At 44.3% G+C, this 12,860-nt stretch overlaps 1 protein-coding gene across 1 annotated transcript; it reads right to left on the reverse strand.

Annotated features, from left to right (window-relative positions):
• Positions 1-1,526: 1,526 nt before the first annotated feature.
• Positions 1,527-4,799, reverse strand: LOC136493125 (WPP domain-interacting protein 2-like). Its single transcript, XM_066489165.1, has 3 exons — positions 4,455-4,799; positions 3,328-3,579; positions 1,527-2,508 (listed from the first exon to the last, which is right to left on the reverse strand). Exons 2-3 carry the CDS (start codon positions 3,545-3,547, stop codon positions 1,850-1,852), a joined length of 879 nt encoding a protein of 292 aa, XP_066345262.1. The 5' UTR covers positions 3,548-3,579; positions 4,455-4,799; the 3' UTR covers positions 1,527-1,849.
• Between the last annotated feature and the right edge of the window lie 8,061 nt (positions 4,800-12,860).

Here is a 12,860-nt window from a genome sequence, read left to right on the forward strand (position 1 = left end):
CCCACTATTTAGAACACTGCTTTTATCATCATCAAGCTTATTGAATGGCACTATTATTATATGTCGACTTCCTTTTTACTATGAATCGTAGTATGACATTGATGCTCACATGCATGCACAGACATTCGCCCTCATGAACATCTCACATCCGAGCCCACTATGAACACCTCTGGAATATTAAGCGGTCGATAGATTTCAAGATTCATGAGTCACCACACGAGCCTTGCTTTCAATAGATACAGTTGCCTCCCACGAGAAGAATAGCATTGTTAAATCGTCAAATACTAAATAAATTGAGGAAAATAGAAGCAACTGCATCGATAACTAACCCGGATGGTTAACTTCCACCACAAGAACCTTAATAGATGAGCTACACCCCTGTATGAGGCCCATGTATTGGCTTCATATCTCCCCATTTGACCATTAGGCCCCTATAATCTTCACTATCTACCACTTCTTTCTTCTCTCCATTATAGAATAGGGCACGATGGTGAACTCTGGTGGATTTTGACCGACGCCGAGCACAACGACGATGAGGTCTACTCCGCTTGACTCTCCATGGTCTCTGTGCACGCTTAGGTGGGGACGACCATGGGGTCCTCGTGAGGGATTAGGGGCTTTAGTGTGCACGCCATAGCCCACGTATAGATTATGTATAAACCATGTCAATATCCGAGGTCGCTCAAAACTTCTAATTTTTTAATTTAAAATATAGGAGTTTAATGAGAATTTTTAGCACTCTAAATCATTTTAGATAAAAAAATTTGTCAACTATAAAGTTGTGGATCTCATTGAGCTCTACAAGTTTGATATAAATTTCATCTTCGTCCGATTTCATATACAAAAGTTATGAATTTTTTAGATAACTATTAAGGGTTGTGGTATACTAGTTATGAGCATAATGATCATTTTTAACTTCTTTTTCTAGCATCCACTCCTAATATTATTTTAATATTCGTAGTGTCCAAGAGCTAATTGCCATAATTAAAAAGTGTCCTTTAACAAAGATAATAGTATTAAATAGTGTCCATCAAAAACATTAAATGATGTCCTATAGTAGTAAATTTATCCGATAAATAGCTGATTCCATATAACAAATTGACAAAAAAAAAAGAGAGCGCGTTTCTAATTTTCTACCATGGGCCTATCCCTTCCTCCGTGGGCCGAGCCTACGCATGTATGGGGCCCGATGGGCGCCTCTCCCTCTCTCATATACGAGAAGTAGTTCACGTGTTGCTCAAAAAAAAAAAGAAAAACGAGAAGCAGTTCACGTCACGGTGCCTGCAGATGCATGCGCCGATGCGCGCCAACACGGCACGGTGCAACCTATGATGTACTGTATGAACGTCTGAGCCCCACAGCGCGCGCCGCCATTTCTGCACGCGCTCCTCGCAGTCACAGCGCACAGCGGAGATCACGTACGCGCGGCGGCGCGTATCCAGGGCGCTCCCGTGTTTGGGACATTGACAATGTATTTCCCTCATGAACAAGTGGAGCGAAAAGGAAACGACGATGAAACCTTTCAGTTTCAGACTTCCATCAGTCACCCAACTTGTCAATCGAACCCAATTTATGCACAGACCTACATCATTTTTTTTACAGAACACGCGTAGTTTCTCACTTACATTATCACAACCTGCACTTCAGTGTACGATTACGAAACTATACTACCTACTGGCTACAGGCCTACAGCTAAAGTAAGACACACGTTAAGACATCGCAAACCCGGCGAGACAAGTTACAGACTGAAGAGAACACCAACTGAGGGCTTGTTTGGCTACACTATTATCAATCTGAATCCATGTGGATGAAGGTGGATACGATTGCATCCAAACAAGATCTAACAGCATCATGTCGGCACAACCTCGTCAAATGGAGCTGAGACCCTCGCGAAGAACATCTTCAGGGACAGGCACAGCATTACCAGCTGGACGAGGCCAAAGAGGGACACTTTGAAGGTCCTGCTCTGCATCTTCAGGACCTCGGTCGTCCGGTAGAGCTCCTTCTCCCGGACCTCCAGCTTGTCCACCTGCTCTTTCAGCATCACGATCTTGCTCTCCGTCTCTCGTAGCTTGAGCAACATTCTGGTCTTGTCACCGGCAGACAGCGCCCTGTGCTCCTCCAGGGCCATCCGGTCCTCCGCCCGGACCTGCCAATTCTGCCTCGCTTTCAGCATCACCAGACACTGGATTTCGGCTTCTAGTTTCTCCTGGAGATGGTGCTCGAGCTCTGTCTCCAACTGGTCGATGCTAGCTGCTGCCTCCTCCTCCTCCAGTGTTGCCTTGTCTGCAGCACCGATGAGTACTTGAAGCTTGGAAAGCCTTAAGTCTTTCTCTCTGATGGTGTTTGATGCTTCTTTCACTTTCTGTTCAAGATGTTCCATCTTCTCATTCAGTTCCAACATATCAGCCTCTGCATATGGCAAAACGATTACATCTTGGTCTTTGTTACCAGAAGTGGATTCCTCCGCCTCAAGTTCTTTGCCAAGTTCTGATAATTTTTGTATCTCTAAGCAGCACACAAAAAAATAGAGGTGGTTAATACAAACATAAACTAGAGCTCAAAGACTAAACAATTTTTTAAAATCACGGTAATCAAGTGGTATCTATGGAAAAACTGGGATGGCACAGCTTTGTTATACCAAGAACCACTAGAGTTAGGTGATCCATTAGAACTAGAGCTAGGAAAAAGTGTCAAAATCCAGAAGTGCACACTTGTCCCTTGTACTATATTGTGAAGAAACAAATCATTATTTTTCTTTCCAAAATGATGTGAGAGCAAATTTGTCATTGATGTGGAAAGCATGCTTTGTACTATGAGAAATGATCGTTGTCTGGGTCTATGGATTGAAAGAAAAATAGTAAATGGAGGCACAAAGCCATAACCATGACCTTATGTGTATTTTGCTAAGTGCTGCATAATGCAGCACTGAACAAGGCATAATTACTCGTACATTATTAAGGGGGAGGTGTGACCAAACTATCATCACATATACTGGAGAAACAACCTATTTAGTAAATAAATACATGGTGCATGATCAAAGTCAGCACTGACATGTCTGAAAAAAGCAAGTAAGCAACAGATTTATAAAGAAAGTGTTGTGTGGAAAATTTACTTCAGCCAGAAAAGCTGGAAATCCATGAAATTCCAACTTTCAAAGTACCATAAAAATATTGTGCCTGTACTGTGTTCCTTAAGCAAAAGTATTAAACAAGCCATGACACATTTCTAGGATGGTTCAAAACTACGTAGTGTAAGAAGGCAGACAAGCATTATTTTTTTAAAAAAAAAGTGCATGAGAAACATGAATAAAGACAAGATTTTTACCATTTTCAAGGACTTGCTGTGTTGTATGAAGTGAAGAAACCGATTCAGCAAGAGGATCACCATTTCTATCTTGGTTCACCCAGCTCCATTCATTTTCATCATTTTGCTCTTCACTACTTATTATCATTTCCTCACCAATGTCACTGTCCCTTTTGTATGCTGACTGAACCTCCTCACTTTGCCGGTCCTCACTTCTAACGCCATCATAGTTCATCGACATTGTTCTATGCCGGTGGTTACTGAAAGCATCACCTGCATCGGATGCTATCAAGTAAGATTCAGCAAAGGAAGCATGTCTCCTGTCCCTAACAGCCCTTCGGCGTGCCTTGCGCCCTTTTCCTGCAAAACCAAAATCCTTCACCCAAACCCTTTTCCTATTACAATCTCCAATGGTCTTCAGCCCTATTACGCCTAGCGAATAGCCCGTCGCTAGCACCAAAAAATTGATGTTGAGCTGCAGCGGGTTCTCAGGCGATTGCCTCCTTACTCTTCTCCACCTCCTTAATCTGCACTGCTTCCTTGGTGACGTCTCTACAAACATCTTATCTAGTGGTCCTAGCCAGGGGAGAGCTAACTTGTGCAACACCACTGCCTTCTCATCGGAAGGCAACTTTGGAGGGGATGGCATAGGATTCTCCGTCCTAATGCCGATATCAAAGTTGGCTACTGTGATGTCCTTGATGCGCAAATTGGCTAACTTATTTGCACCTCCAAATTGAGATATCTTGCCCCAATCTAGATCAGAATCATGAGGCGGCTCTGGAGGATACTGGCCTAAATTTTCTGCTCTAGTTGTAAACTCCAGTTCAGGCATGCTAAATTCACCCATTTTTTGGTCTAAACCCTATGTGCCGAAAGACAAGGAAACCCAATTGTGAAGGCGGCTGGGCTCCTGAAATCAGGCTCCCAGGGTTCGGTTCTATGCTTCATCCTACCCAAACGCATGCAATTTTATAGTTCCCCGTCCTCGATTCACACTCCAACAATCCTCCTAAGCAGCCGGACAAACAGAATTCCAAGAAACTACGCTACAAGACGTGGCCCTCGATCACAACAAACCAGAAATTTCACGGGAAATTCCGAAATAAAAAATCGGACCAACCAAGAGCGGTGGAGAAATCACGCACCTGACGCGACGAAAGTTCCTGGAATTGGGACGGCGGGAGGAGGCTGGCGGGGTGAGCGGAGACAACAACGGCCGGGGGCGGGGCCGCCTGGCCTGCGCAGCGAATATATACAGTCTCGTAGGAATTTCCGTGAAGCAGCGGACAAACTGCGCGCCACGGAAGAAGGGAGGTTGAGGAAAGCACGAAAGGAAGCCGAGGAAGTAAAGGATGTCCGTCAAGGAAGAAGAACGATTCGTTAGCGAACGCGATGACGCCGGGATTGGGGGATTCCGTCCCAGATTTCGTAGTCTGCAGTTCGACGGAACGGGACGGGACATTACGTGGGCTCGGCTCGTTGTAGACCGTATCGCCGAGAAAGAAGAAGGCCATGTGGCGCGCTGATGCCTGATGGGGAATTGCTGGTTTTGGGGCTTTGCTGCTCGCGGCCCGCTTTCGTGGAGTTCTATTGGGCCATGCTTGATGCTTTACCCAAGTTACAGTTGCTGCCTTGCTGAGAAGTTGAAATGGTTGAGAATTATTATTTAGGGCTTAATTAGGGATTAATCCAAGGAATGTTTTTTCATCCTTCTCTCTCACACATTTGTAACCGCTCATATGGGCTACTATCCTGTAGCTGGCTATAAAATAATTTATTCTGCAGCCACTTTGAGTTACGATAATTACTATGTTAATTTACTAAGTAGTTTTACTATAACGTTACGGTAAATATCCCCATGTGTTATAGTAACCCAACTATCGTAAATATGTATTGACATTATCGTAAATTAGTATATAAAATTATCGTAAATGGAGATGGCTACAAAATAACTTATTTTGTAGCCGGCTACTGAATAGCCTCTCCCTATATATATATATATATATATATATATATATATAGATATATATATATATATATATATATATATATATATATATATATATATATATATATACACACACACACACACACACACAATGTTTATTGGAATACAAACGAAGAATCATTTTGCATCACTCAATCTCTCTCGTTCTCTACTTTCTAACACGTTATCACACACACACGCTCTCCACTGACGCCAAGAGGAGGAACCAGAGAGCAGTTTGTCGGAGAAGAAGTTGCTGGCGTCGTTGTGGAAGGACTCGATGGGGCGTCGCTGCATCCATTGCAAGAACAAGCCATACGACCTCAGCGACGATGATGCCGTTGTTCATGGCCGAGGAAATTAGTTCATCGGAGAAGTTCATCGGGGACTTGCAAGAGGAAGAAAAAAAAAATATATATATATATATATATAGAACAACTACTCTATAGCTGGCTACAAAATAACATATTTTGTAGCCACCTTGAGTTACTATAATTACTATGTTAATTTATGAGATTATAGTAACTCCTTACTAAGTGGTTTACTATAACGTTATGGTAAATATCCCTATGTGTTATAGTAACCCAACTATAGTAAATATATATTGACATTATCGTAAATTAGTATATAAAATTATGGTAAATGGAGGTGGCTACAGAATAACTTATTCTAGGCTATTCAGTAGCCGGCTACAGAATAAGTTATTCTGTAGCCACCTCCATTTACCATAATTTTATATACTAATTTACCGTAATGTCAATACATATTTACGATAGTTGGGTTACTATAACACACGGGGATATTTACCATAACGTTATATTAAACCATTTAGTAAGGAGTTACTATAATCTCGTAAATTAACATAGTAATTATCGTAACTCAAAGTGGCTACAGAATAAGTTATTCTGTAGCCAGCTACAGGATAGTAGTTCTATATATATATATATATATATATATATATATATATATATATATATATATATAGACACACACACACACAATGTTTATTGGAATACAAACGAAGAATCATTTTGCATCACTCAATCTCTCTCGTTCTCTACTTTCTAACACGTTATCACACACACACGCTCTCCACTGACGCCAAGAGGAGGAACCAGAGAGCAGTTTGTCGGAGAAGAAGTTGCTGGCGTCGTTGTGGAAGGACTCGATGGGGCGTCGCTGCATCCATTGCAAGAACAAGCCATACGACCTCAGCGACGATGATGCCGTTGTTCATGGCCGAGGAAATTAGTTCGTCGGGGACTTGCAAGAGGAAGAATCGGCCTCCACAGCAACATAGAAGAACAAAAAGAATGCAGGTCTCACCGGTGCCAACAGGAGTACACGACGATGTTCCCCACGGTGAGTTCCTAGTTGCTGACCCGTCCGTCCCCGACACGTACGTTTCCTGGCTTCTGCGGCGGCCCCAAGATGCACGAGCGACGGCTGGAGGCCCTGCTGCGCCCATGGCCTCTGCGCCCGCACTTGTGGCAGGCGGCCCCACGCTGCCTCCTGTGCTGCGGCCCTGAACCAGCGGCTGGCGCCGACCACAGCTGGCTCCCCGCTGCGCCTATGCGGCCCTAGCGGTAGTGTAGAATGAGGATGATCGACCAATTGCATTGATCGTATATGGTATATATTTATAGGTTACAATGGTCTTTGGCCATGACTACACACTACACACGTGTGAGTGGGCGAGCGCCTAGAATGGAGAGTGGGCGCCGTAAAGACTGGGCGCGCGTGTGTGCGCGGCAGAGCGTGCTCTCCGGAGGCCGTTGGCACGGCGAGTGCGCGAGTAGCGCTTGGGAGCGTAGGACGTGGGCAACGCAGGAGACCCGGACGAGCTCTAGCTGTTGGAGACGTTGATCCGCTGACACCCCCCACAGTCTCGATGTAGGTCATGGTGACAGAGAGGCTGTCCCTGAAGTCGTTGAACAACGCCGAAGGAAGGCCTTTGGTGAACACATCAGCGAGTTGCCGCGCACTGAGAACATGCGTGACATGGAGCTCACCAATGTCGACCTTCTCCCAAACAAAATGAATATCAAGCTCTATGTGCTTGGTTCGCCGGTGATGCACTGGATTCTGGGCTCTATACACTGAGGAGATGTTGTCGCAGAAGGCGATCGTCGCGGAGGGGACCTTGCAGAGTAGCTTGGCGCATTGGAGGGGTCCTCGATGCTATGCGCAGCAGATGTTGGTGATGTCGCGGCAGTGCCGGGAGCTGGAGATGTGTGATGCAGACGCACGCTATTCACCATTGCGCTCATCGGACGGGGTGGGCAAGCGAATGTGGCTCTCAAGGCCAAACTTGCCGAGAGTCAAGTCGAAGAAGAGACGCCACTGGCCGTAGTTCCCCTCGTCCATGTCGAGGGTGACTGGAACGTGGCGACGGATGGAGATCGTCTGGATGATAGTGGCAGGGGCGAGGGCGACGAAGGAGCCGTCATCAGAGGAGTTGTCAGAGGGAATGGAGGAAGGCGCCATTGGTGCGGAAGAAGAGGCAAATGGGTTCTAGAGGATCGAAGAGGAGGCTAATACCATGTAGAATGAAGGTGATCAACTGGACCAATTACATTGATCGTATACGGTATACATTTATAGGTTACAATGGCCTTTGGCCATGATTACACACACTACACACGCGTAAGTGGGCGAGCACCTAGAACGGAGAGTGGGCGCCATGAAGATCGGGTGTGCATGTGTGCGCAGCAGAGCATGCTCTCTAGAGGCTGTTGGCACGGCGAGTGCGCGAGGAGCGCAGGACATGGGCAACGCAGGAGACCCGGACAACGAACGAACCATTGGCTCAGTGGTAGTACTCGCAGTGGCGAGTCTGCCTGCCAGCGTTCGATCCCCGGCAATCACAACGCTGGTGTCGCATGGGGTATTTCCCCATATTTGTTTCGTACAGGTCCTGGACAATCGCGTGGTGCTATAATAGGACTACGACGTGTCCGTCGTCTACGAGGCTCGTGTGGCTTCGGTGATCTCCAGAAGGACATTTGAGGTGTATAGGTTATAGCTTCTAGGGGTGTGCGTGTGTGGTGGTGTGAGTGTGTTATATAGAGTACAAATACTACAACTTGTACACTAGGAGTCCAGGCTAAAAAAAAGAGAGACCCAGATGAGCTCTAGCCGTTGGAGACGTTGATCCGCTGACAGGCAGGACACGGCAGGCGTGGTCCCGCGCCAATGGCCTTGCGCCGTGATTGGCGACATGTGCGACCAGCCTGCTCCCTGGCGTCCAGTGCCTCCCGCGGCCTCTCTTCCACGGCCGGCGGCCCCTGCCCGGTGTTCGCGGCCGACCTACGGGCCCGCGCTTGTGGCCTTGCGGTGCAGCGGCGGATGCCCTCGCCCGCGGTAGCCGAAGGCCAACCCAACGACCTCCTCGCCCGCGGCCGCCTTGGCTCGGCGGCCGGCCCCTGCTCCTGCGGGTCGCGGCCAGCCCCGTGCCCCATGGCCGGCGGTGGTAGCCCTGAGGCCGAGCGGCGGCGCACGCATGGATGTAAGGCCGATTTCCAGTAACAGTCCGTGGAAGAAACGTTTCCCGTGGGAAGAGATAAGGTTGTGCATTTTGCACAGAAACCCTTCTTTCTTCTGTGATTTACATGATAATCCAAATAACTAGATTATTAATGTACTGTATCGTTATGATTAGCCCCTGGATACCACCACTGCAATATATTGCATTTATACTTGATATAATGCTTATTTTAGACCTTGAGTTTAAATGAATCATGATGCAAAATATTTACATGGTGTAAGTAGATAATTTTTTTAGACATATCAATTCTCATAAATTGCATCATGATATTATATTGCAGTTGAATTTACTATGATAATGTTTAGACATATTTTTTCTATGTCTATAATTTTCTATTTCAGTCATAGACTTTAACAGTACTATATGGTAGAGTTTTTACTCTATACATTGTTTTGTTTTTAGACTAGAAAATTATTCATGCCTAAACATACATAGTTTGTCGATTTTGATCTTCGGCAATTAATTCTAATTGCAACAAAATCAATCATCTTAATTAATTGATAGTTAATTAAGGTTGGCAGCCAAACCATTTTTGCCAGTAAGGCTAACATAGGAAGTGGATTTTGCTTTGCTCCTACGGGATTTGCATAGTTATGCCACTTGCCAACTATAACACTATGTGCTTAGTAAATTTTATGTTTTAGTCTATGACTTTAACATTATTAGTACATCTATACTTTCTTGACCTTGTTAATTTAGTAAATTTTCCATGAATTACTTCAAAACAATGGTAGATCATCTTAATTATGCATTTCTTAATTAATGATGAATTATGCAAAATTGTTATATTCATATCTTGGATACATTTGGGATCCTAACACAAGTAATGGAGTCCTAGGCAGTGGCTGCGCTTAATTCATCTTGAATTATTCAGCCTAGAGACCGTGCCTATGGCAGTGAGTATCCACCCATTACTGAGAGATCTACATCATGTTTATTTAAACTTGATGACTACCTACAATGTGTTGTCCCAAATAAGCATTTTAGAAATATAAGAATGGTACACCTTTGTGGTCTACCATCATTCATTATTAAAAGGCTGCACAAATATAGTAGAGTCTTAGGCATTGGCTACGGTATATTCATACGAATATATTAGCCCAGAGACCGTGCCTATAGTAGCAATTTATTTGCCTACTATTGAGAGATCTACTCTATGTTTTGGACATAGAGATTATCTACAATGTGTGTGTCAACATTAATAATGATTGTTCATGAAGTCTACACATCTTGTGTTTACCTCTAACTGTTGAAAGGTTTACATTTTTGTTGACTACCTCTAACTATCCAAAACAAAGTGGCAAGATATGGAACCCCCTAAATTTTGCATTGGATACAACATCATGAAAGGTCCTAATGGCTAGAGGGAGGTGAATAGCCTATTAAAAATTTCTACAACAACACTTAGCAAACCGGTTAGACAATTATGAGGCGAAGCAAGTGTTGCGCTAGCCTACTAAAATTGCAAGCCATCTACCACAACTCTAGTTTCTATAGTCTTTATCCACATAATGGCTATGTAATTACACTAAGTTAGTGTGCTCTCAAAAGCTAACTAAAGAGCCACACGAACCAAACTAACAAGCTCTCACGACTAGCTACACTAAAGAGCTTGACAACTAGTTTGCGGTAATTTAAAGAGATAGAGCAATATGGATATACCGCCGAGTCGAGGAATGAACCAATCAATCACAAGGATAAATACCAATGAATACCAATCACCTCAGAATCAAATAATGAACACAATGATTTTTTTACCGAGGTTCACTTCTTTACCAGCAAGCTACTCCTCGTTGTGGCGATACACTCACTTGGAGGTTCACGCGCTAATTGGCATCATACGCCAAACCCTCAATAGGGTGCCACACAACTAACACAAGATGAGAATCACACAAGCCATAAGCAATTCACTAGAGTACCTTTTGGCTCTCCATCGGGAAAAGGTCAAGAACCCCTCACAATCACCGCGATCGGAGCCAGAGACAATCACCAACCTCCGCTCGATGATCCTTGCTGCTCCAAGCCATCTAGGTGACGGCAACCATCAAGAGTAACAAGCGAATCCCACAGCAAAACACGAACACCAAGTGCCTCTAGATGCAAACACTCAAGCAATGCACTTGGATTCACTCCCAATCTCACAAAGATGATGAATCAATTATGGAGATAAGTGGGAGGGCTTTGACTAAGCTCACAAGGTTGCTATATCAATGCAAATGGCCAAGACAGAGAGTTAGAGCCAGCAATGGGGCTTAAATAGAAGCCCCCATGAAATAGAGCCGTTGTACCCCTTCACTGGGCACTGCTCAAGGCGACCGGATGCTCTAGTCAGATCGACCGGATGCACCCTACCAGCGTTCGGTCAACGGATGGCCGCCACATCATCATTCTCTTCAAATACTGAGCGCCCAATCCCAACGGTCAAGTGATGACCGAACACAGCATAGTGCCACGACCGGACGTAGGACTCCAGCATCCAGTCACTTCCAGTAAGGTTCCAGGTGCGATCGGACATGTCAGTTTGATCATGACCGAACGTAGGACCCCAGCATTCGCTCGTTTCCAGTAAGCCTCTACTCATGACCGGATGCGTTCGGTCATGCCTGACCAGACTCACTCAGCGTCTGGTCACTCATTGTTTCCTCTATGCGCTACCACGTCAGCGGGACCGGACACAACCAGCCAGCGTCCGGTCATGAAGTGACCCAGCATCTGGTCAAAGACCAACGCTAGTGTCTTCACTGCTTCCACTGACCGAACGCACCAGTCCAGTCAAGGCCAGCGTTCGGTCCACTCTGTAAAATCCTATGTTTTCTATACAGGGCGCCCATGGCACCGCCGGACTGTCCGCACTCTACGGGCGAACACTCCGCCAGTAAAGTTTTTTACCCTTGTTCAAATATGCCAACCACCAAGTGTATTATCTTGTGTACATGTGTTAGCATATTTTTCACAAATGTTTTCAAGGGTGTTAGCACTCCACTAGATCCTAAATGCATATGCAAAGAGTTAGAGCATCTAGTGGTACTTTGATAACCACGTTTCGATACGAGTTTCACCCCTCTTAATAGTACGGCTATCAAACCTAAATGTGACCACACTCACTAAGTGTCTTGATCACTGAAATAAAATAGCTCCTACCACTTATACCTTTGCCTTGAGCCTTTTTTCTCTTTCTTCTTTTCAAGTCCAAGCACTTGATCATTACCATGGTATCACCATCATCATGTCATAATCTTCATTTGCTTCACCACTTGGAATGTGCTACCTATCTTATGATCACTTGATAAACTAGGTTAGAACTTAGGGTTTTATCAATTCACCAAAACCAAACTAGAGCTTTCACATCACCATAGTGGTTTTTAATTTACCTTAGGTGTAAATTAATTAAATCAATAGTCTGTCACATGTTGTGGATACTGACTTCAGAGGAGTCTGATGAACTTGCTCTTGATGACATCTTTATCCCACATGGACAATGGACATTGGCATTGGTTTTATCCTATGGACTAATGGAAGCATTTACCGAACCTTAATTAGGGGTTGCTTTCATTATAGATCAAAGGAAATTTGTGCCTTACTGTTGTTAAGGTACTGCGTCCATAAAGATCTTCGATAAGAATATCTTGTGGAAAGAAATGCACATTCTTTGTGGCTCACTCTTTAGGAGTTTTATGAACAAGAAATAAACTCATATAGCTTGAGGCTAATTATGAGTGGATCATGTCTCTAGTTTCTCAAACTATTGAATACTATGATCATATTGTTCATACAATTTGCTTCCACTAGTAAAAGCAAAAGACCTAATATGCAATATGAGTGATGGCAATGTGAACCCAAGAACGACAAAGAGTAATGTCATATATGTGGTTGTGTTTAGCACAGAGCTAAACAATGTCGTACTCTTAAATTTGTAGTTGATCTATATCAACATTCTATAAGGGATAGAAGTTACAGAGATAAGATATGAAGGCTGCTTCAATCTTAAAATCTAAAGCTACATAAGTGGTTGGTTGT

Source organism: Miscanthus floridulus, chromosome 11, assembly GCF_019320115.1.
Source record: "Miscanthus floridulus cultivar M001 chromosome 11, ASM1932011v1, whole genome shotgun sequence".
Lineage (NCBI taxonomy): Eukaryota > Viridiplantae > Streptophyta > Magnoliopsida > Poales > Poaceae > Miscanthus > Miscanthus floridulus.